Genomic DNA, 24740 nt, shown 5'->3' on the forward strand with positions numbered 1-24740 from the left:
GATGGGTGGAGCTCCGATTTGTTTTCCTTTCCATGAGAACATGTCACAGCTGCAGCTGGGCCCCCTTCTCCGCCCCAGGTCCACCCAGTGCTGGGGCTCTGGCAGCTTCCGGCCTGCTTCCGGGCCTCCTGAGGCCTGCCTTGCTCCAGGGCCTCATGCTGCTGCTGGCTTTGGCCCTCAGGCCCCTGGCTGCCAGACACTGGTGCCACTTGTTAAAGGCCTGGAATCAGGGAGGGAGGAACTCTTTGGCTCCCTTCCAGGTCTGTGTGGTCAGTACTGGGCCCAGATCCTTCTGTCCCTGAAGGAAGAGGGGGCCCTTCCCTCTGCCCCAGGCCAAAAGCCCCAGCTCAGGATACATGTGATTTGTGACCAGGGAAGCTGGGCTCTGAGTGCATTTCAGGAAGGGGTGATGCTCAGCAACCCGCAGCCATCACGGCTGGTGTGAACTACAGCTGTGTCATGGGCCAAGCCTAGTCTCCAACTAGTGACTGTAGGACTGGGCGGAGCCCTTAATTCACCAGCTGAATTAAGGAATCCAGGTTGTTTTCTCTGAATTGACCCCTCCCTGAAATGGAGTCTCTGGGGACAGCCGCCAGGGAGGGTGCAGCTCGGGAATGTGCAGGTGTGGCCCTGTTGGGAAGGGCCTGCTGGGGATGGGGTAGCCTGCCGGTACCTGGGAAAGGACCCGGCCGTCCTCCTGTCGCTGTAACCGCTGAGCCACCTGCAACCGCAGGACGCGCCCCCGCCACAGTCGCCAGGCCCATCTCAGATGCCACTGCCTGAGCTGTGGGAACAGTCACGAGGAGGCCCCGAGCTGAGCCCACCGCTGTCCCTGGCAGCCCCCAGCCCCTCCGCTGCCTCTCCCCACCTGCAGCCCTGAGGGAAGAGGGGGCCCTCCCCTTCGCCCCAGGCCAAAAGCCCTGGTTGGGGGGTGGGGGGTGGGGACGGTGGGTGTGACAAGGAGATGTCATCTGAGATGTGCTAACAGTGCAGGTCCCTGGGCCTGTTCCCAATGTTTCAGGCTTGGTAGGTTCAAAGACCAAACTTGGAGAGACCATGTGTCCAGGGGTTAGGGCTGGGAAAGGGACGGGGTGGGCGATCAGCGTGAGGTTGGGAAGGGGCCCCCCACTCACGAGTGTCCATGCCAGCCTCTCTGCCCCATGAGCATCTACCCAGCGCTGCCACATGGCTGCCCGGAGCCTGGCCTGCTGGGAGCTCTGCAGCCGGCGCAGCCGGGCCTCAAGTCGCCAGCACTGCAGGTATTTCCTCCTGAGGGGAGAGGCCCTGGTAGGTCCTGATGGCCGTAACGACTTCTTCATGGTCAGGATAAAAGGCAGAGCCCCAGGCCTGGGCCTGCGCCCCTGGGATCCTGTGGGACGAGCACTGGCCGGGGCGGGGGGTGCCCAGGTCTAGCCATGGGTCAGGCAAACCCCTTGGCCCAGCCCCCATCCTCATCTTTCCCTCTCTACGCACACCCTTTGCTCCTACCCCAGATGCCTTTTCTTGCCCTCGAGGTCTCTGATCTCAGAGCTGCAGTCCCCTCCTGGCCCTGCAGGGCACTGGCCTGGGGCCCAGCAGGCACACCTGGGCCCCTGCAGCTGGAGCTGGGAGGTGGGGCAGAGAGGAGGCTGGCTGTCACTTGGAAAGGGGAGTTGGAAGAGTTTAACACATCACGCAGGGAAGCAAACTTACTCGTCCTGATGCTTCTGGAGGTTGAACTATAAGAGAAGGGTGCGCAGGAAATGGTGTTGAGCGAATGAAGCCAGTGTCCCTGCTTCCACCACAGCTGCCCAAGTCTCCTGTGGCCCAAAGAGGAGGAATGGGTTGGGGCGGGAGAAATTGTAATTGTTTTCCCAACATTGGGAAATGTTCCAGAAGAGGAGATGCGTGGGGAAAACAGTAAATACGTAAGACGGGTTCTCAGAGGGCTTGATGCTGATTTCCAGGCCTGTGAGGGCTGGTAACCGACTGACCGCTGCACTTCAGACCTCGTTTATCCCCAGAGGGAGGGTCTCCTTACTCTGAGCCCAGGACACTTCTCCCCGCATCTGTCCACTGGGGCTGCGGTGCTGGGTTGGGCTGGGCCCCATGGCCGATGGCCTGCAGCTGCGGGTCTGAAGGAACAAAGAGAAAAACCTGAACCCAAGTGACCTGGCAGGATTCCTTTTCTGTCCTGCCCCAACCAGTCAGGGGACTTCCTGTTTGTGTGCACATAGGAGGGACACTTCATGTTGCCTCAGGTTCTCCTGTGAGGCTTCTGGAGGAGACAGAAAAGGGCCAGGGTAATGTGGCCGTTGCTACATGCCCCTGCCTCTTCCCCCATCCTCCCGTGTGGCTGGAGACTGGAAAGTGAGTGGGCTGATAATGGCTACCACTCAGAGCCTACCTGTGTCAGGTACAGCCTGTGAGGCGGGCATTTCTCTCCCTACTTAGTGTCATAAAAGTTACTTCTTTGAGGCCGCACCTCTCCAGAGTGGTCTGACTCCAGAGCTGGAGCCCCGAGCGACTGCTGTATACAAGTGGGGGTGGGGGCTCTCTAAGGGAGCCTGTGCCACCATGAGATGGCATAAAACCTGTCCCCGTTAAGAGAGGGCTGCCTGGGCACGGGTGTGCATGTGGTAGAAAGAGGGGGGCCTGGAATTCACCCTGGTTATCACTGACCATTCCTGGCACTTACTGTATTGTGTTTTTACAAGCCTCAGTTGCTCCATCAGTAAATGGGATCCCTGCCTGCCTTTGCTGGCCGGAATGGAAGTGTTTATAAACATTCTGAAAATAAACCATAGCCCCGCATAGGTGAAAATGCAGATTCTGCAAGTAACCAAAGCTCAGTTCAGTTCAGTCGCTCAGTCTTGTCCGACTCTTTGTGACCCCATGAACCTCAGCACACCAGGCCCCCCTGTCCATCACCAACTCCCGGAGTTTACTCAAAGTCATGCCCATCAAGTTGGTGATGCCATCCAGCCATCTCATCCTCTGTCGTCCCCTTCTCCTGCCCCCAATCCCTCCCAGCATCAGGGTCTTTTCCAGTGAGTCAGCTCTTCGCATGAGGTGGCCAAAGTACTGGAGTTTCAGCTTCAGCATCAGTCCTTCCAATGAATACCTAGGACTGATCTCCTTCAGGATGGACTAGTTGGATCTCCTTGCAGTCCAAGGGACTCTCAAGAGTCTTCTCCAACACCATAGTTCAAAAGCATCAATTCTTCGGTGCTCAGCTTTCTTCACAGTCCAACTCACATCCATACATGACCACTGGAAAAACCATAGTCTTGACCAGACGGACCTTTGTTGGCAAAGTAATGTCTCTGCTTTTTAACGTGCTATCTAGGTTGGTCATAACTTTCCTTCCAAGGAGTAAGCGTCTTTTAATTTCATGGCTGCAGTCACCATTTGCAGTGATTTTGGAGCCCCCAAAAATAAAGTCTGACACTGTTTCCACTGTCTCTCCATCTGTTTCCCATGATATGATGGGACCAGATGCCATGATCTTAGTTTTCTGAATGTTAAGCTTTAAGCCAACTTTTTCACTCTCCTCCTTCACTTTCATCAAGAGGCTTTTTAGTTCCTCTTCACTTTCTGCCATAAGGGTGGTGTCATCTGCATATCTGAGGTTATTGATGTTTCTCCCGGCAATCTTGATTCCAGCTTATGCTTCTTCCAGCCCAGCGTTTCTCATGATGTACTCTGCATACAAGTTAAATAAGCAGGGTGACAATATACAGCCTTGACATACTCCTTTTCCTATTTGGAACCAGTCTGTTGTTCCATGTCCAGTTCTAATTGTTGCTTCCTGACCTGCATATAGGTTTCTCAAGAGGCAGGTCAGGTGGTCTGGTACTCCCATCTCTTTCAGAATTTTCCACAGTTTATTGTGATCCACACAGTCGAAGGCTTTGGGGTAGTCAATAAAGCAGAAATAGATGTTTTTCTGGAACTCTTGCTTTTTCGATGATCCAGCGGGCATTGGCAATTTGATCTCTGGTTCCTCGGCCTTTTCTAAAACCAGCTTGAACATCTGGAAGTTCACGGTTCATGTATTGCTGAAGCCTGGCTTGGAGAATTTTGAGCATTACTTTACTAGTGTGTGAGATGAGTGCAATTGTGCGATAGTCTGAGCATTCTTTGGGATTGCCTTTCTTAGGGATTGGAATGAAAATTGACCTTTTCCAGTCCTTTGGCCACTGCTGAGTTTTCCAAATTTGCTGGCATATTGAGTGCAGCACTTTAACAGCATCATCTTTTAGGATTTGAAATAGCTCAACTGGAATTCCATCACATCCACTAGTTTTGTTCGTAGTGATGCTTTCTAAGGCCCACTTGACTTCACATTCCCGGATGTCTGCAGCTAGTCCCTTTCAATTCCATTTAAAATAAACAACTTGAATCTTTTTTCTTAGAACCTCCCTAGAGGTTATGACATGCTTCCTGGCATCCTAAAACAGGATTCTTGATGCTGCCAGTTATCTAGAGGAACACTGTGGGTCCCGCGATGATGTCTCCCTAGACTGCTGTGCAGCGTCACTCCTTGTGCCTGAAGTGACACATGCATTGGGGATTCTCCCCTCCTGGTAGGCCACCCAGCTCTTTGTCACCATTTCTGCAGACCCCAACCACCTGTCTTGATCCTAGGCTGCACCTTGACTTGGGAGTTTAGGTGTCTGCTCCTTAACAGTTGCCGCCCAGGGTGTGTGTCTGTAGCAGACTGCACTGGCCCGGCACTCAGCAGGTGCTCAGTAAATGCTGACTGCCAGACCAGAGGGAGGCTGAGAACCCATAGGGGTGGTGTCCACAAGGCCAGTGGGATCCTGGAGAAGCATCCAGCCACCCTTGCTTCTTGAGCTGAATCAAGCTGATTCTGAGGCCACTGGCCCGCGGGTCATTTGGGACCTCCCACCCCACCTGGGCCCGGCCTCACCTGCCTCTTCAGGGCTGGGGGGTTCATCAGCACTAGGAGACGCCCTCTGGTGGCCAGCCCAGGCCAGCGCTGGAGGCTGGCCCTCCGCCTGGCCGGGTGGGCTCTGCTGGCCTCCTGGGCCTGTGGTTCTAGCCACACTCTGAGCAGCGCTGTCCGCCACTGGGCCCAGTGGGTTCGCAGGAAGCGCCTGGGCCCAGCCTGCTGGAAGTGGGTGATGGCAGTTCGCTGGACGTGGCCCTGAGTCGCTGACTGGGTCCAGGTCTTTAGGACCCTGGGGGGAGGGAGGAGCCCACACTGAAGTCGGGACTCTCCAGCAGGTCCAGGCAAAGCCCCATGCCCGTGCTCCCCTCCCTCATCCCTCTTCTGTTGAAATCAGGTTCCGGTGGGCTCGGGGAGCGGCAGAATATGACACGTGGGGACAGAGAGAAAGCAGGCCTGCCAACTGCTCCTTCATTCCCATCCCCCGAGAAGCACTGCTTTATATTTTCAGCACCTGGCGTGCGTCTGGCCGGAGCTGAGCTGAGAGCTTGCCCACGGAAACCCTGGGGCCACCCACAAGGCAGGTCTGTTATCTTCCTTTGACTTTCAAAGTCAGATTTGCCCAAGGAGGGGGTGGCGTGGCTGGAGAATACAGAGCTGGCGTTTGACCCCAGGACTAGCTGCAATGACCAGGATGTTCTCTCCCATCACCCCCAGCCCCCAGAGCCCCGCCACTAGCCACCAAATACTCTGTACCCTGACCCTAAACAAGTTCAAGGTCCAAGCTGGCCCCACACAGTACGGGACTGACCTCAGGCTTGAGGGCACCCACCTGGCGCTCACAGTCGGGACAGCACGGTCTCGAAGGACTCGGTGCTGGCAGGACTCACGTGCCCACAGCATCCAGCAAAGGGCCTGGGCCCTGGAGGTCTCTCCTGTCTGCTGATGGGCCTTGCAACACTGGCCCAGGGCCACTCGCCTTGCAACGAAGGCCTGCTGGGCCCAGGTCCTCCTCAGCTGCCTGTCTGCCTGGCAGCCCTGCTCTCGGCTTCTCCAGCAGGAGGCCCGGGCCACACGCAGCTCCCGAGGCTGGGCTGTGGGCACTTGGGCCTCACTGGCAAATGTGGCCCTGGGTATCCGTCTCCTCAGACCATCTTGGAAGGCTGAACGCTCGGCCCGGGAGGCTTTCATGGCTCCACACCAGGCCTGGAAGTGTCTGCAGAACAGGGGCAGAGGAGCGGCCTAGGTGGCTTCCTAGTCAGAAGTCTCATTTATTCAAAGTTCAGTTCAATTGATCAGCTGTGTTCAACTCTTTGCGACCCCATGGACTGCAGCACGCCAGTCCAGGTATTCAAAGCTACACCCAAAAATCATCCACAAACCATCACAGGTTATACACAGTTTTGTATACACAGCCTCGGTAGCCTTAAGAACATCTGGACCAGACTTCCTTGGAGGTCCAGTGGTTAAGACTGTGCCTTCCACCCACTGCAGGGGTCTTGGGTTCCATCCCTAGTTAGGGAACTAAGATCCCACATGCGATGCTGTGCAGCATGGCCAAAACAAAAAAATCTCTTAAAAAAAAAAAAAAAAACAGTGTGGGCTGATGTGTGACAGGTGAAAGCCCTGGCTTTCATTTAGGGGCCTTGGCAGGCACGCACCCTGGCTGCTGAGGGCAGGCTGCCTGGGATGGTGTGGGAGCCTGGTGGTGTGGGTCCAGGTCCCCTGCATCAGGGGAACAGCCACACCCTGTCTGCCCTCACATGGCAACTCTAGGGCTGGAGGTCAGTGAGGGGACTGTGGTTAGAGGGGCCAAGAAAACATCAGCTACTCTGCAGTGAATGGTTTACTGCCCCTGTGGGGGCACTGAGAACGCCTGTGGGTTTGTATAGAACCAACCCTGGGAGAAAATGTGATCTGCCCCCTTCTGCTTTTAAACTCGCATCCAGGTAATTCCCTGGTGGTCCAGTGGTTAGAACTCCATGCTTTCATTGTCGAGGGCCCAGGGTTCAATCCCTCGTTAGGGAACTAAGATCCCACAGGCTGTGGGGTGTGGCCAAAGATAATAATTAAAAAAAAACCCACATGCATATATGATCTGTATACGTGTGTCACTAGACCATCTCTATTTCAGATTTCACTCTCTTCTTTGACTGTCTATGGAATTCTGTGCTGTGATTCATTAAACAAGACATGGAATTGGAACACACGTTCCGGTGGCTGTTTGAGGAGTAGGTTCCCCCATCTTAGCTGTGAGCTTTGAAACCAAAGGGCTGATCCAGCCAGGAGGTACAGACCCAGGGCTTGTCAGGGCATTGGGAGGGGTTAGGGGCTTACCATCCCCTACCTCCTGAGCAACATGGAGAAGGGAAGCTTGGTGGCTCTGACTTCAGGCTGGGGTCTCCCTTCAGGCCCCCGTTGCCTGGATGCCAGGTCTCCACCCTGGCCTGTCTCTAGTTGCAGAGGCCACCCAGCCTCCCATCCCTGGGCACTCTCCCTGCTGCTTCTGGGGTGGGGATGCCCCTCATGCTCCCACCCCCAGGCCCACCCACCTCTGCAATAGGAGCTGCTCTGGACTGGCTGCCACAGGTCTCCGGCGAGCTGCCGCCTGCTGCCAGCCCCAGAATACGGCACTCCGCAGGCCCTGGAGGCGGGCCTGCACCCACCGCTGGCACTTCTCCTGCAGGAACACCTGTCCTGTGGCCAGAGAGATGCTGAGGTGCCTCTGAGTGCTCATTCCAGCCTCAGCCTGGGCCCTGGGGAACCATGGGCCCCTGCTCCGCCAGCCTCGACCCCCTACCCAAGCGGGAACGGCTAACTGGGTTAAAATTCTCCCATTACAGGTGCTCTACTGGTGACTAAGCCAACCAACTCATAGAGTTCCTTTTTAATTTCTTGATGATGTTTAGGAATCAGGAGAGTTCACACAAAAATATAGATTTCCAGCTTTTCTGTAAAAACAAAGGTCTGGCAACACTGGGTCAATATCCCTGGGCAACAACTGGGTCAGGGGAGCGGCTGTCCCCAGTGGACAGGATACAAACTTTCTGAACAGCCAAGTCCCCACCTGCCAGCCCACTGATATGACACTGGAGGAATAAGAAGCCTCTGAAATGGCCCCACTGACCCCTGCCTTCTGTGCTGAGCTCTGAGGACCCCCTGACTCCTAAAGGCCAGGTGAGGATGATGAGGGTGAAGATGGTGAGGATGATGAGGATGGAGATTGTGGTGATGATGGTAACACCCACAAGGAGCTGGGTTCTGAGCCAAGCACTTCATGTGGATTGTCTCATAGAATCCCACCACCACCCTAGCAGGTGGGTACCATTGTTGTCTCCATTTTATGGATGAATAAGCTGAGACTACGGTTAAGTAGCTTGTTTAAAGTCCATACAATCAGGCAATGGAGCATACAGCATCCACACACACACACACCACACCCCGTCCCCCTACCCCGGTCCCAACCTGTCGCCCAGTCCATCACTGGAGTCTGTGCTGGAGGACCTGAATCCTGGAGGTCCCTGCCGGACCTTGACCCCTCCCTCACCCCTGGTGCCCCATCCCAGTCCCCGACTCACTCTGCCAGTAGCAGTGCCAGTGGCCCAGGGCACGTTGCTGCAGTCTCCGGCCCCATTCCCGGGCCCGCCACTCCACCTCCCGCCGCTGTACCAGCCGCTGCCGCCACAGGCCCAGGGTGGCCCTGCACCTCCGATTCCAGGCCCAGCGGGCAGCCAGCCCTCTCCGGGCCCCTTGGGCTGTTGCCCAGTGGCTCCAGTCAAGGAGGATGCTGGGAAGGGGAGCGTCCACCCTCAGGTGGTCACTGCCAGCCTGGCCCTGCCCTCCCCTCCCCTCAGCAGCAAGGAGGGGCTTGGGTGACCCTTCCTCCTGTCTCCATCATGGAGGAGGAGGGGTTTCTGGGGGCTGGAGGGCTTCAACGCTACCCCGAGGGTCATACTGACTGGTGGTCAGGATACAATGGGACCCCAGACCCCCCAATGCCAACTGCTGTGATGAACAGTGCTGTGAACTGAGTGTTTACTAATGCCAGGCACTGTGCTTGCTAGGGGATGTGCGTGCCCCTACCTCACTGAATCCCACCAGTGCGAGCCCTAGTATGAGCCCCATACAAATGGGGAGATAGAGGCACAGAGAGGTTAAGCAACTTGCCCGACATCACACAGCCGGTGTGGGGCAAAGCTGAGATGACCACAGCCATGAAACTTCTGGGAGAAATGAATACCCTGCCTCACATGGTCCCCACCCTCACCCCCATGGTTCGCAGCAGGGCAGGGTAGGAGGGCAGTACCAGAGCCTGGGGAGTGAGGTGGGGCTCTCTGGGATGCAGACCCCAAGGGGATGCAGATGGAAAGGCAAGGATTTCTGGGAAACAGTAAATCCACAGAGTGGGTGGCCAGCACGGCTCCCCTGTCCTGGGAGGGGTCCCTACCGCCTCTGAAGCTTGCTCTGTTGCCACCTCGCTGCGTCCCGGGACTGCTGGGCCCGCGCCCGCCAGAGCAGAAGGCATTGCCCCTGCTGTCGCCGACCCACTGCGCACAGAAGGCTCAACTGGAGCATCTCCAGGAGGGCGGGGGCCCTGGAAGCCTGGGGAAGGAGGCGTGGGGTCCTGGGTGCCCTGGTCTCCCACCGTCTCCTCCCCCATCTTCCTCCCCACCCTCTGCCCCTCACCTTGTCCCAGGAGCTTCTCCGGTGTGTACTGTGGCCTGGAGGGGCCTCCCCTCCCAGGGCACCGCCCAGCGGATCTGGGGCTGAGGCGATCCTGGCACTGCCCGCATCTCGTGCTCTCAGGCGCCAGCCCCTCAGGATGTGCCGCAGTGCCCGCCACTGCATGCCCTCGAAGAAGGAGCTACAGGAGGGGGCAGGGGAGTGCCGGGGTCGCACCTCACCCGTGGCTGGGGGTGCTGGAAGGGCACAGAGCTGGGCACCACCAGACTGGCTGCATACTGGGACCACCCGGGGCTCTAAGAGATACCGATGTCCACTGGGGTCCACTGGGGCCCCACCCCTGAAGATTCTGCTTTAATGGTCTGGGTGCTGCCTGGGCTTCCCAAAGTCCCAGGGTGACCTTCATGAGCAGCTGAGGCCTAGAGCACAGCTCTACCTGCCATGATCACCTGCTTGATTCTCACCACACTCCCCAGGTGGGTAGTGGGGGGGCATGCAGCTGATGGGGGGTGGAGCCGGGCCCAGGCCCACAGACCCAAGACTCAAGAGCCCACACCAGTATTTCTGCCTCCACTTGGTTACAAAGGTAGGGAAACGGAGGCGTGCGGAAAGGTCATTTCCTCAAACTTCAAACAGTGGCAGACCTGGGATCCTAGCACTGGTCTCAGGCTACAGGGCACCCCAGACATGTTGCAGGGAGATATGGACTGTGCCCTGGTACCCAAATGCCAGAGGGTAGCCTGGCAGAGGGAGGTTTGCATTCTGAAGAATCATGGTGAATTGAGTTTCCCTGGAGTTCCAGCATTAAAAGAGACTGAGGGTCCAAGTGGACCAAGAGGGTGTGGGACTGATGGATGCCAGGTGTATAGCTTTTAAGGACAGAATTCTTAACCTTGCAGCTGCTAGTTTTCATTCCTCCTGACATCCCATTAGTGAAGCTGACCCCTCCTGACCTCCACCAGCCCCCTCACCCACAACCATCAGCCTGGGCCCTGAATCCCAGCATCCTGTCTTGTATAAAAGCATCATTAAGAAGGTCTCACTATAGGGCCTTTCTTGCTAAAGATTCACAGTGTAATTTAGAGCACGGTGCTCGGCCCCTCTGAGCCTCAGTCTCTCTAGCTGTGTAATAGGGCGATTGTGTTGTTTATTGGTCGCTCAGTCGTGTCCAACTCTTTTTGACCCCATGGACTGTAGCCCACCAGGTTCCTCTGTCCATGGGATTCTCCAGGCAAGAGTACTGCAGTGAGTTGCCATTTTCTACTTTAGGGGATCTTCCCAACCCAGGGATCAAATCTGCATCTCCTGCATTGGCAGGCAGATTCTTAACCACTGAGCCACCGGGGAAGCCCCAGTAAGGCAACTGGGGGCAGGGAAAAGTGGCTCGCTTCTATTCATTTAGAGTATCTACCCTGTGCACACAGGCGGTCCAGGTACCTGCAAAATACTGGGAGGCATTGGTGAGGAGACAGACATGGTTTCCCACTTAACCAGGAGATGGGTGAGAGGTGGGTTCAGGTTCTGAGGAAGGAGTTGAGCATTAAACCAACCTCCCGTCAGGTTCTGGCCATCCTGGTAGGATTCCATGTCTGTGCCCCTGGCGCGCCGTGCCCACCCTCCCCACCCCCTGCCACCAGCTCTCTGCTCAGTCACTGTCTCAGCATCCCTGGGCCACCTCCCACAGCCCCACACCTGCTAGGCACCGTGGGGTGCCAGGCCCCAGGCTGAGACCACAGGGAGGAGCAGGATGCCCCCTGTTCCTTATGGAATGCTCCATCCTGTGCTGAGCACTGCTCACACGCCCACCCTAGGTTCCCCCAGACCCTACCCCAGGTCACAAGCTTGTGGTCACCTACTCCGCCTGCTGGTGCTGGGACAGCCGCGTCCTCCAGAGCAGCAGCGCCCGCTGGAGGGCCAGCCTCCGGCAGGCTTCCTGCAAGGAGCCCCAGCCTTGCTCCTGGGGCAGCACCCGCGCCGTGGCCATCAGCCTCAGCCCATGCACTGTGGCCCCTTCAGGGACTGAGCTGAAGAGGGCCATGTTCCCTGAGAAGTAGACAAGAGATGAATCAGTGACCTCTCTGTTCAAAGCCATTGGTGGTCACTGCCTCAGCCCCTTAGGACCTCTCTCCTCACGGGCACTGCCTCCTCCCACCACCTCCAAACCCTCCCCCATCAGGACACCTCAAAGATCCTATTTGGTCTCAGGTGCAGGGGCTGTGTGTCCCCCTTAGCTTCGGGGCTTCCCAGGAGTAGGGGCTACATACTCCTTCCAGGTGGAGGATGGAACAGGTCTCTTGCCTAGAGGAGCTCATGACAGTGGCCAGGATGGGGCCCACCAAGGCCTGCTGCTCTAGGGACCCTCCCAGGTCTGCCAGGCTGCACCCTTGAGAAAGCTCCCAGTCTCATCTCCTCCCATCCCGAGAATCCATAAGTCAGCCAGGTCAACTACAGAAGGAGCTGAAGTGGAGCTGTTTGCTGGGTGGGGGGAGGGGAAGCCCTTTGGCCAGCCGCTCACTCACCTGCCTTCCGCCAACAAAGAGACAGCTGGGCCACCTTTGCTCCGTCTGACGCCCGGAGCTGCTTCATCTGCACCCACTGCTGCAAGCACGTCCTCAGGGTCCCTGCCTGGAGGTTGGCCACATGGGCCCGGTACCGGGTCCCTCTTTGCACGAAACGCTGCCAGGCCCCAAAGCACCTGGACAGCAAGAGAAAGTGCTGGTGTTCGTTGTAATGACAGCAGCTACGGCTACCTGCCATGTGCCAGACACACCACTGAGGCCACTCACCTCACTGAGTCTCAGCTTTCTCATCTGTAAAATGGGGCTGCTGTAAGGACAGTGCGGCATGCCATTTACTCAGACCATACCAGCATCACTTCTGGGTGCCTGGGAGTTCTTTGCTGCCTCCTACCTGGCCTCCCGCATCCACTGTTGCCCCCACCCCTCTGGTCAGTGCCTACACCATAACCAGAGTAAGATTTTTCTTTCTTTTTTAAAAAATTGTATTTTTATTTTTTGGCCATTCCTCAAGGCTTGTGGGATCTTAGTTCCCCGAACAGGGATCAAACCCGTGCCTCCTGCAGTGAATGTGTGCAGCCCTAACCACTGGACCCCCAGGCAAGTCCCTAGAGAAATATTTTTCAAGTGTTAGTCGCTCTATTGTGTCTGACTCTTTGTGACCCTGATAGACTATAGCCCACCAGGCTCCTCTGTCCATGGGATTTCCCAGGCAAGAATACTGGAGTGGGTAGCCATTCCCTTCTCCAGAAGATCTTCCCGACCCAGGGATGGAACCTGGGTCTTCGGCATTGCAGGCATCTTACTCTCTTGCTAAAATCCTCCAGCAGTAGTCTCCTTGCTCTGATGAAAATTTCAACTGCTTCCCACTGCCAACAAGGCCCTCTCTGATGATCTGCCCCCCAAACACCACTGCACCCCTTTCCAACTTCATCTCAGACCACCCTGGCCTCCAACCCCGTACTAACAGGGCTCCAACTCGACTGTCCTTCTTTGAATTTTCCATGTTCTCCTGTCAGAGGCCTTAGAACATGCTATTCCCTCTGTCCGGCGCTCTAGTCTGCTCTCCCTCTACCATCAACCATGCATCCTTCCCATCTCTGCTGAACTCCGGTCAAGGTCAGCTCCCTTTGTTAGACGCTCTCACAGAGAAATTCCCTAGTGGTCCAGTGGTTAAGAATCCACTTGCCAACGCCGGGTTCAATCCCTGGTCTGGGAAGATCCCACATGCCATAGGGCAACTAAGCCCCTGCGCCACCACTACTGAGTCCGTGACCTCTAGACTCAGTGTTCGGCAACAGGAGAAGCCACTGGAGTGAGAAACCTGCACACTGCAACTGGAGAGTAGCCCCCGCTCACCGCAACTAGAGAAAGCCCTCGCAGCAACAAAGACTCATGCAGCCAAAAAAAAGTTGTCACAGAAAACTCTATCAGGGGATGCAATCAGCAAAATGCAGACAGTGCGAAACTATCAGACAAGCAACCTGGTTTCTTCAGCAGATAATTGCGAGGAAGAAACAACAAAAAACTCAGAGGGAATGCCATAGACTAAAAAGACTTGGACGATTCCTCAACCAATGACAGCACATGGGCCTTATTTAGATCCTGATTCAAACAAATGATAACAACATATAGTAGAAGTGGAAATTTGAATGGCGACCAACTATTTCTTGGTGCTAAGGAATTATTCATATTTTAGGTGTGATCATGGTGCGGTGGTGCACACGTGTTCAGTCCTGTCTGACCCCATGGGCTGTAGCCCACCAGGCTCCTCTGTCCATGGGATTCTCCAGGCAAGAGTACTGGAGTGAGTTGCCATTTCCTCCTCCAGGGGATCTTCCCAACCCAGGGATTGAACCGGTGTCTCTTGTGTCTCCTGCATTGGCAGGAGGGTTCTTCATCATTAGTATGACCTGGGAAGCCCATGGTATGGTGATTCTGTTGTTTAAAAGACTCTGTTTTAGAGATGCTGAGGAAATATTTACATATGAAATGATAGGATGCCTGGGGTTTTTGTGGGGGAAGTAGCTAGGGTACAGATGAAACAAGTTTTCTCAGGAGGTGATTTTCTTGATGGATACATTGAAGTTTATTCTGTTTTCCCTACTTTTGCATAAGATAAAAATGTCCCATAATAAAATAGTTAACAGGGAAAAAAATCTTCATGTAGATCTGTGTTCCTTCCCTTCACAACACTTAACTTGGGTGGTATTCACGCACACACACACCCTTCCTATCTGTCCCTGTCCTGAGTCATAGGTTCCATGGGCTTTACGTTCTGCTTATAATAGAATCCCTGGCTTCCCAGGTGACTCAGTGGTAAAGAATCCATGGTACATATACACAATGGAATAGTACTCAGCTATAAAAAGGGATGCATTTGAGTCAGTTCTAATGAGGTGAATGAACCTGGAGCCTATTATACAGAGTGAAGTATGTCAGAAAGAGAAAGCCAAATGCTGTATATTAATGCTTATATATGGAATTTAGAAAGACAGTACTGATGATCCTACATGCAGGGCAGCAAAGGAGACACAGATGTAAAGAACAGACTTTAAAAAAAAAAAAAAAAAGAACAGACTTTTGGACTCAGTGGGAGGCGGTGAGACTGGAATGATTCGAGAGAATAGCATTGAAACTTGTACATTGCCATATGTAAAACAGATGACCAGTGCAAGTTCGATGCATGAGGCAGGGTACCCAAAGCCAGTGCTCTGGGACAACCTGGAGAGATGGGGTGAGGAGGGAGGTGGGAGGGGGGGTTAGAATGAGGGGAACACATGTATACTTGTGGCCGATTCATACTGATGTATGGCAAAAACCATCACAGTATTGTAAAGTAATTATCCTCCAATTAAAAAAAAAAGAATCCACCTGCTAATGCAGGAGACACAGGAGATGTGGTTTGATCCCTGAGTCAGGAAGATCCCCTGGAGGAGGAAACGGCAACCCACTCCAATATTCTTGCCTGGAAAATCCCATGGACAGAGGAGCCTGATGAACTGTAGTTCATGGGGTCACAAAGAGTAAGACAGGATTTATTTAGCAACTGCGCACGCATACATAACTAAATCCCAGCCCCTGGGTGGTGTCTGGCAGGTCTTAGTGTCTCACTAAATGGTAGATGTATTCATTTCTTATTTTCATTGTTCTCTCAACACTAAGAGTCAAGAATTGACTTAAGGGGCTTCCCTGGTGGTCCAGTGGTTAAGACTCCACACTCCGTGCAGGGGCCTGGGTTTAATCCCTGATCAGGTAACTAGATCCCACATGCTGCAACTAAAGATCCTGCTTGCCGCAACTAAGACCCAGTGAAGCCAAATAAATAAATATTTTTTTAAAAATCGACTTAAAGGGCATTTCCCAGCTGCATCCCACCCTTTGCCTCAGGGAAGGTGGTCCCCATTCTCTCTTCCCCCTACCTGCAGAGACAGGCTCTCTGATGCTGAGGGTCCAGTAGGGCCACCCAGGCTGCACCTGCAGCAGGAGAGTGCCAGGTGTTTGGGGGGGGGGGGCCTCCCCATCCTCTGAGTCCCCAGCGTGGCCTGCGAGGCCTCTCCCTGGACCCCCTTCTCCTGCCTGGCCCATCCCTTCTGATGGCACCACAGGAGGAAGAAGGAGGGACGAGAGAGTTGAGTGGAGGGGAGCAGCAGGGCCAGGAGGGACCACTGAGCCCTGGGATGCTGGGCTGAGTGGCCTCGGACCAGTCAGTCACTCCCCGTCTCTGGGCCTCAGTTTCCGCATGAGTGAGTCCCGTCTAAGGACTTCCCCGTTCTAATATACAAGCTTCTGTCTGGCCTGTATCCATCTTCCACAGCACACAAATGCAGGATGTGTCCCTCTCATACTGTGTGTCCTTGAGCTGGTCCCTTAATTCCCCTGTGCCTCAGTTCCCCATCAGTAAAGTGGGCACAATGCCTTGCCAAGGTCACCATGAGACTTAAATGAGATCTTGTCTGGGAAGTTGCCAGGGTAGATACTCAGTAAACATTCACTCGCTCACTGAGGAGCCCCTGACCCCCCGCCCTGCCCAGTGTGGGGGCCGGGGCCTACCCTGCTGGCTCCGTCTGCCCAGTGTGGGGACTCGGGCCCTGCCCTGCCTGGATCCATCTCCCTGCTTCCCCAGAACCCCGTGTCTCACCAGCCAGCTGGTGCAGAGCCTGCAGGATCAGGACTCCCCTATCTCCTCCATCTGGCCTCGGCCCAGAGCACAACTCCTGCCTCCTCTCTCAGACTCCCTGGACTGAGAGTGAAGTTGCCCAGAGAGAAACTGATGCCCTCCCCGGCCTAGGGAGGGCATCCAGTCGCAACCCATCCACCCCAGTCCTGAAGGACCATTTGCCAGGCAGGAGCAAAGGTGCGCTGAGCCACCCCCCTGTTCTATTCCAGACAGTACATTCTGTTCCTGATTATGCGAGTAATTTGTGGGGAGGGTTCTGCTCTTTCTGTATTCTGTTTAATACTGCTTGGGTTTTTTACAACCAACATGCATTAAAATAAATATTACTTAAATTTTTAAACACAACTGTTTAAAAATAAGAATGGGACTTCCCTGATGGTCTGTCCAGTGGTTAAGAATGCGCCTGCCCACAGGGCACATGAGTTTAATTCCTGGTCTGGGAAGCTCCCACGGGCCATGGGGCAACTAAGCCTGTGCACCACGACTACTAAGCCTGTGCTCTAGAGCCCAAGAGCCGCAACTACTAAAGCCCATGAGCCTAGAGCCTGCGCTCCACAACAAGAGAAGCCACCATAATCAGAGGCCTGAGCACCACACAAAGTGTAGCCCCCACACACTGCAACTAGAGGCAGCCAGCAAGCAGCAACAAAGACCCAGCAAAGCCAAAAATAAATAAATAAAATTTTAAAAATGAAAATAAGAACAAAAACAATACATCGTTGGAATGGAAAACTGAGGAACTGAAAATAACCATCTTTAACCTCACTGCTCCAGAAATGACCATTATTTCCATTTTAGCATTTTTGGAGGGACAGGGGGAAATAAGATTTATTTACTTATATTTATTTTTAACAGTGGTAAAATACACATAAAATTTACCATCTTAACCATTTTAAATAAATATTTTAAACACAATTGTTTTAAATATTTTAAACACAATAACCATTTTAAGTGAACAGTTCAGTGATGTTAAGTAATTCACATTGTTATGCAACATTTTAGTATTTTTCCTTCTGGTCTTTTTTCTATGCACTATTTTTCATTCATAGAAAACAATATCTTGGGTACTGAAGTGAAGTGAAAGTCACTCAGTTGTGTCTGACTCTTTGCAACCCCATGGACTATACAGTCCGTGGAATTCTCCAGGCCAGAATACTGGAGTGGGCAGCTTTTCCCTTCTCCAGGGGATCTTCCCAACCCAGCGATCAAACCCAGGTCTCCCGCATTGCAGGTGGATTCTTTACCAGCTGAGCCACAAGGAAAGTCCAAAAATACTGGAGTGGGTAGCCTATCCCTTCTCCAGCAGATCTTCCCAACCCAGGAATTGAGCCAGTCTCCTGCATTGCAGGTGGATTCTTTACCAACTGAGCCATCAGGGAAGCCCATCTTGAGAACTATTTTTTCTTTTGGCCACACGGTTTGTGGAATCCTATTTCCCTAACCAGGGACTGAACCCACGCCCTTAGCGGTGAAAGCACAGAGTCCTGCAGCAAATTCTCACTGGCTGGCTATTTTACATATAGTGATGCTTATGTTTCAGTTTGCTATATGATGCAGGGAGCTCAAACCCGGTACTCTGTGACAGCCTAGAGGGGTGGGGTGGGGAGGGAGACTCAAGAGGGAGGAGACATATGTATACCTATGGCTGATTCATGTTGACATAGGGCAGAAACCGACACAATATTGTAAAGTAATTATCCTCCAATTAAAAATAAATTAAAATTTTTTTTTTAAAAAGTGCAGAATCCTAACCACTGGACTGCCAGGGAATTCCTTCTTAGGTACTATTTTGATGGAGGGGGAGCTGTGCTGGGGCTTCATTGCTGCACGGGCTCTTTTCTAGTTCTAGTAAGTGGGGACTACTCTCTAGTTGCATTTGAGCGGGCTTCTCATTGCAGTGGCTTCTCTTGTTGTGGAGCACGGGCTCTAGAGCACACAGGCTTCAATGTTGTGGCATATGGGCTCAGTAGTTGCGGTTCCCCGGGCTCTAGAGAGGAGGCTCAGTACCTATGGCACACAGGCTTAGTCGCTCCACAGCAGGTGGTATCTTCCCAGACCAGGGATCGAACCCGTGTCTCCTGCATTGCAGGTGGATTCTTCACCACTGAGCCACCAGGGAAGCCCATTAGGTACTGTTTTTTACCCTCTTTTCTTTTTCCCCCAACATTAAAAATACCCATATGCAAATACCCATAAAGCTACTTCTAGGAAAGAGGATAAGATACATAAGGAGGGAGATGAAACTTTTGAAGTAATTGAAATACTTGCAACTATCTTGAATGTTTTTCAAATCAAGCATGCATTCCTATTATGATTATTATAATAGGAAAGAACACCAATAAAGATATGGAAACAAAAAATAAAAAAAGAGTGGGGAGGAATTTTTAAAGTCTTGATAAACATCATATTGAACAGTTGCCAAATGTTTATCACATGGTTAAATGACAATTTTCTCACTTGATGTTGGATAGTTAGGCTGTTTTGAAGTTTTCATAGGTATAAATAACGCCACGATGGACATCCTTTTGCATAAATCCTTGTCCACATTTGAGGGGAACTGGGGGACAAGGAGGGAAGGCCACAAGCACTGTCCAGGTCACACTGACCAACCTGGGGTGTCCCAGACTACCTGCTTCTCCAGGCACCGTCCACCACCGGCTTCCTTCCTGAGGGGCCTTGGTCCTGGTCTCCCCCGGAGCACAGGGGTCTTGGCCCAGCGTGGAAGTGAGGCTGCCCTTGTTTGTGCTGCTGAATCAAGTGTCTCCACTAGGTCAAGAGAGAAGGGGAAGAAGGATGTTGGCTGATGCCTCAAATGTGCCCTGAGCGGGAAGGGCAGAGACAAAGTCAAACACTGTGGTCTTAACCAATTAGATGCCCCAGCCTCTTTGGGAATGAATGGATGGATGGATGGATGGATGGATGGATGGATGGAGAAATGGAGCCCAAGAGGCAGGGATTTCCTTGGGAGACAAAACCTGGAGCTAGGCCCTCCCAAAGCACTTTTCCTAAGGAGGGATGAACACAGAAATGCCCTCCCAGTCCTGGCTAGCAAACCTCTAGTAAAATGTTGCTTAATCGCTAAGTTGTGTCCGACTCTTTGGACAGCATGGACTGTAGCCCACTAGGCTCCTCTATCCATGGGATTTCCCAGGCAAAAATACTGGAGTGGGTTGCCATTTCCTTCTCCAAGGGATCTTCCTGACCCAGGGATAGAAACTGCATCTCCTGCATTGGCAGGCAGATTCTTTACTGCTGAGCCACCAGGGAAGCCCCTAGTTTAAAAAAAGAAAAAAAAAGCAACCACTTAAATAGCAGAGGGCTTGCTATGTGCTAGGCAGGATTCTGAGTTCCTTATATTTATTAATTTAACCTCACAAAGGGGCTTCCCTGGTAGCTCAGCTGGTGAAGAATCCACCTGCAATGTAGGAGGCCTGGGTTCCATCCCTGGGTTGGGAAGATCTACTGGAGGAGGGCATGGCAACCCACTCCAGTATTCTTGCCTGGAGAATTCCCACGGACAGAGGGATTGCAAAGACTCGGACATGACTGAGAGAATAAGCACAGCACAACCTCACAACAACCTTGAGAGGTATGTACTATTGTGAGTGCATTTCAGAGCTAAAGAGACTAAGGCGCAGAGAGGTCAAGTAACTTCCCCCAAGGTCACACAACGAGAAAATGTGGGGGAAAGGAAAGTGGTGGAAATAGGATTTAAACTTGAGTAGAGTTCAATCATGTGCCTGGGCTGATGCCTGCCCCCTCTACTGCTAATCACTCAGGGGGAACAACCTGTGCTCCAAGAGAGCCTCCTCCCCAGACACACAGGTGTTTCATCACCTCTCCATGCCCCAATCTGGAGGTTCCTAACCTTCTGGAAGGTCCGGGCCAGCAGGGCCTGTGTGTGTCGCCCCCACGCCGCCTCCAGCTGGGCCTCCCGGAGCCACAGTGCCCACCGCAGCGCCCGCAGACCCCTGCGTAACAGCTGCCGCCGGCCCAGGGCCACAGCCGCCGCCACTGCCCGCCGCCGCTGTGCCCAGCGCCACCATGCTCTGAAACATCTGGACAGCCACTGCCAGCTGGGGACAGACAGGGCTGACCAGGGGTGGGCCTGGCCCCCAGCCCCAGGGAGCAGCTGGGGGCTCAGCACCACCCACATTGCCTTTCCAGCACGAAGGGTGATGCTCCACCCTGAGGCAAGAGGGCTGGCTGGACACTGGGAGGACTTTCCTCTACAGAGGGCTAGCCTCGGAAATCCCATAAAAAAAGGGCTCCTGGAGGCAGGGGAGTGCCCTGTTTGACTGCCAAGAGTGCAGGGCAGCTTAACAAGTTTCAGATCCCAGGAAGCAGCAGCCCCCACCTTCCTGTCCTTAGGGGCCTGGGAGGTTCCCTCCCCCTTAAATTCTGCAAGGATCTGCCAGCCCGGCCTTATCGCCATCAGGCCCGAATCTGCAGGCAAGTGGGAGAGGAGCTGTTCCCAGAGTGTGGCCTTGGTCCCCACGCCACAGCACATAAACTCACCGGCCTAACTCAGGCTCCAGGTTCACCGTGTTTCTGGCTTTGCTCTTGGAAAATAAAAGAACACAACATGCTCTCAGGCTGAGAAGCAAGCAGGACTAGATACCCCCTTCTAAGCCTGCCTGCCCACGGCCTCCCTCTTGAGGGAGGGTGACAGGGTAGTGACAGCCAGCTTGGAGTGAGAATTCCTGGGAGGGAGGGCAGCCCCCAACCCAGAGTCCCCAAACTCCCAGACCCCTCTGGCCCCTACCTGCAGGGCATTCCTGGAAGCTGGCCTTTCTTTCTCCCTGCTGATCCGCTCCCTTGGGGTCCCATCCCCTCCTTCCCGCCCAGGGAGGATGCCCTGGGCTGAACTGGACGAGGCTGAAGAGCAGAGTCTGGCCTCCCTGCTGTCCACACCTGGAGGGCGCAGGGGGTCCCCCCTCTGCCCCCAGCCGTGTGTAGTCCCCGGGGAGCCCTGCTCTCCTTGCCTTAGGGGGCAGGCAGAAAGGACCACCTGCTCAGGGTCAAGGGCATCCCCAGGCAGCATCTCCAGAGTGGTCCCCAGAGATGCATGCTTGCTACTTGCCTGAGAGTCTGAGAGAACCTCCTGGGGCCCCGGTGTCTCTGGGAAACTGGTAGTTTCCCTGAGGCCTCGGGAGTGTCTCCTCCTCTCATCCCAGGAATCAAGAACAGGCTGGCTGAGCTGGGGGCGGACAGGGAGTGTCTGGCCAGCTCTGGTCCAGGGCTCCTGCCGCACAGGGCCTGGGAATTCCCGGGATACCTGGCACCTGAGCCGCACTGCCTGGCACTCCAGGCGTTGAACGCAGACCAGCAGCTGGTGAATGGCAGCTTGGGATGGGGCCCGAGGTGGGCTCTGGGCAGGGACAGCCAGGTCTTTCAGGGTCAGGGGTTCCCCCACGAGCCTGGAGGTCCACCCCCCCAGGCCACACCGGGATCTGGGGTCTGACCATGTGGGCCCTTTGAGTGGGGCCAGCCCAGTAGCAAGCCTGATGTCTGGGCAAGAGATATCTGTGGCCAGCAGCCAGGACTGCCTCAGATTGGAGGATGGGTGAGCCAGTGGCCCTCGGGGTAGGGGGCTTCCCTGCGGCATCAGGTGGGGCCGGAAGCTCTCCTGAGGCTCTGACCAGAGCTGGGGGCTGGTGAGACGTCCACACTCAGCCGTGTGGGTCTCCCTAGCACACAAGTTACTTTGCTGGATGGCAAAGTCTTGGACTCTCCCTTGGGGTCTCCCAACCAAGGGCTGCAGGTTGTCCTGCTGCTGGAAGCTTGAGTTGGTCAGCCGGCCGGTCATGTCCCTCAGGACGAGGCCCAGGCTGGGGTTGGGGCTGGCCAGGTTGCTCTGGACTCGGCAAGGCTCCTGGCGCAGCGCTGTCCCCGGGCACGGTGTGGCAGCAGGCCCTCCCCTCTCAGCCGGGCCCACGGGCACCCACCAGCCACGTCTACTGGCCAGGCCGACACCCAGGCTCTTCCGGAGTCTCCGTGGCTCTAAAGAAAGGACAGACAGTCATGCGCTGGGGGAGGACTCCGTCGTCAGTGCTCAGGAGGGACGGGGGAGGGAGCCCAGAGTCCAGAGGTCTGTGTCAGCTATTGTCCCAGGTGAACCGATGGATGCACCCCAAGCGCAGCGACCTGGCGTCAGTGCAGGGACTCGGAGTGGGGAGGGGGCAGTGGCTCGGAGGAGGGCAGCAGGAAGCAGGGAGAGAGGGGGGAGGCTGCTGAGGGGGGTCCCAGGTGAGAGGTGATGGGGCTGGGATGGGGGCAGTAGGAGGGTGGAGAGGAGGCAGATCAGATCTGCTGAGAAGGTGAAGGTGTAAAAGAGGGTGAAGCATCAAGGACGACTCCCTGGTGTCCAGCTTGAGCAGAGGTGCTGGGTGAGAGGGTGGCTCACAGCTGGAGTGAAAGCAAGACCCAACACATTACAGTTAAAAGGGAGCTGCTCTGGGGACCAAGGGCGTGGGGCTTAGAGCCCTCCACTCCCCAGCCACCACCGCCCCCAGCCTCCCCAGCCTGCCTCCCTTCTACCGGCCTCTTGGGTGCTGGTGAGATGCCTGGGAGGGCCTGGCAGGTAGAGTGGGCCATGAAAGTTTGCAGACAGGAACTAAAGTTCAGAGAGGTTAAGAGCCTTGCCCTATGGTCACACAGCTAAGAACACAGAGAAACTGGCGTGTTAATTGGAATCTGAACTGGTTCTTGGGTTGCTCCCACGCTTGGCTGCACAGCTCTGTGGCCTTCTGGAAGCCCCAGGCACCTGAGCAGAGGTGTTCCCCAGCACACCACTGCAGAGATCGAGCTCTGGAGCTCCTGTTTCCCCCTTCCTCACCTCACGTCCTGACTTCCTGATCCTCCCTTGGGCCCCGGACTGGAAGACTTTGTCCTGGTCCAGTTGGCCTCAAACAGCAATCTCAGGAATCAGCAAGGCCCTGGGCTGGGCTGTCTGCGAAAGGGGCTCTGGGCTGCTACCCCAGGGGACCCTGCTCCTGCCACCTCTGACCCAGACCCACTGAACCTCTTGCCTGGCCTCAGGGAGGTTGCTGGCCTGGGGGGCACATTCTCCTTGTGGCTGGCATCAGGTCTCAGCTCCATGTGCTCCAGGGCAAAGCCGGGGGGCGGGGGCAGTGATCTTGTTCCACACCACAGCTGCCGTCCTATTTGATTAGAGGGGCTCTGAGGGGTGAGGACAGGGTGCCCAGCTCCTTCCCAGCCATGCCCATCCCTGGTCCCCAGCCCCACCCTTCACCAGCATCCCTGGCTGCCCTGAGGTCCAGCCTGGCTGTCCTGTTCCGGGCCCCTTCGGGTCTCCTCTCCCCAGCCCCTACCACCCCTTTCCCTTGTCATTTTCTCATGTCTTTTAGCACCCACTCCTTCTAACACTGATGACAGGTTCCTGTGGACTGCGCTTCCCCAGCAGCCCTCTCAGGTAGGGGCCTTTCTTTCAGAAAGGCAGGATGGGGTGCCCTTCTTTGATTCCTGCAGCCACTTCCCAACCATTCGCCCTCTCTCTTCTCTAGAATGCTCTGGCTCTAAGCTCCAGGCGAGCCGGCAAGGAAGTCTTGATTATTTATTTCTTGAATATGTCAGCTTCGGCTCACTGTCAATTTGTCCAACACACCCCTAAGTTCTGGGTGGTTTTATCCTCCATGTGGATGATCCCTCTAACTCCTGGTCTGCGAGTCCTTGACCTTCTTGCCTCCCACCGTCTTGTCCTTCACCCAACCTCAGCCTCTGGTGCCCAGGGTCCCCCCAGACTTTGTCATCCTCAATAACTGCACCCCTCCCTAATTTCTGTTTCAGAGACCACACCCATCTTTCCAGCTCCCTCCTGTGGACCTTGCGTGAGACCTGGTCCTCTGTTCTCATCACCCTTCATCCTTTGATCCTTGATGTCTCTCTCCCACCTCCTGCAGCTTAACCATCCAGTGTTCTAACCACCCCTTATGCACACTCCCAGTTCCTCCTCTCTGCCACTCACTCAGAAAAATGACAACAGAGGTTAAAGTGACTGAAGGAAACCCTACAACTGCACTGGCGGCCTTGCTCAGAAAGTACCACCTTCAGTCTCAAGCGGGGCCCCCAAGGCAGCTGGAGAATCAAACTCTAGTCCCTTCCTCCTAGCCCTCCCAGATGCTAACTCACACTTTCTCTGATGTCCTCAGGCCTCTGCCACCTCTTCTCCACTCACCCCCTACAGCAGAACTTGTTCCTATTTTACCCACCAAATAGGGACATCAGAAGAGAAATGCTGGCACTTCCTAGCAGTTTGGAGGCTAAGGCACCATGCTCCCAATGCAGGGGGCCTGGGTTCAGTCCCTGATCAGGGAACTAGATCCCACCTGAAGGTCCTGATGCTGGGGAAGATTGAAGGCAAAGGAGAATGAGAGGTTGGATTGAGCGAGGATGAGCAGAGGATGAGATGGTTGGATGGCATCACCAACTCAATGGACATGAATTT

General features: G+C 54.7%; 1 protein-coding gene across 1 annotated transcript; it reads right to left on the reverse strand.

Annotated features, from left to right (window-relative positions):
- Position 1: 1 nt before the first annotated feature.
- Positions 2–23374, reverse strand: C14H1orf167 (chromosome 14 C1orf167 homolog). The gene is made up of 19 exons (XM_061159775.1): positions 23305–23374; positions 21039–22276; positions 20792–20835; positions 20142–20349; positions 18903–19039; positions 15516–15620; positions 12097–12272; positions 11434–11620; positions 9581–9758; positions 9342–9496; positions 8473–8681; positions 7447–7591; positions 6556–6619; positions 5517–6136; positions 4916–5186; positions 2021–2114; positions 1046–1238; positions 705–876; positions 2–220 (listed from the first exon to the last, which is right to left on the reverse strand). The coding sequence occupies exons 1-19, from the start codon at positions 23372–23374 to the stop codon at positions 44–46; spliced, it is 4443 nt and encodes a 1480-aa protein (XP_061015758.1). The 3' UTR covers positions 2–43.
- Between the last annotated feature and the right edge of the window lie 1366 nt (positions 23375–24740).

This window comes from Dama dama, chromosome 14 (genome assembly GCF_033118175.1).
Source record: "Dama dama isolate Ldn47 chromosome 14, ASM3311817v1, whole genome shotgun sequence".
NCBI lineage: Eukaryota > Metazoa > Chordata > Mammalia > Artiodactyla > Cervidae > Dama > Dama dama.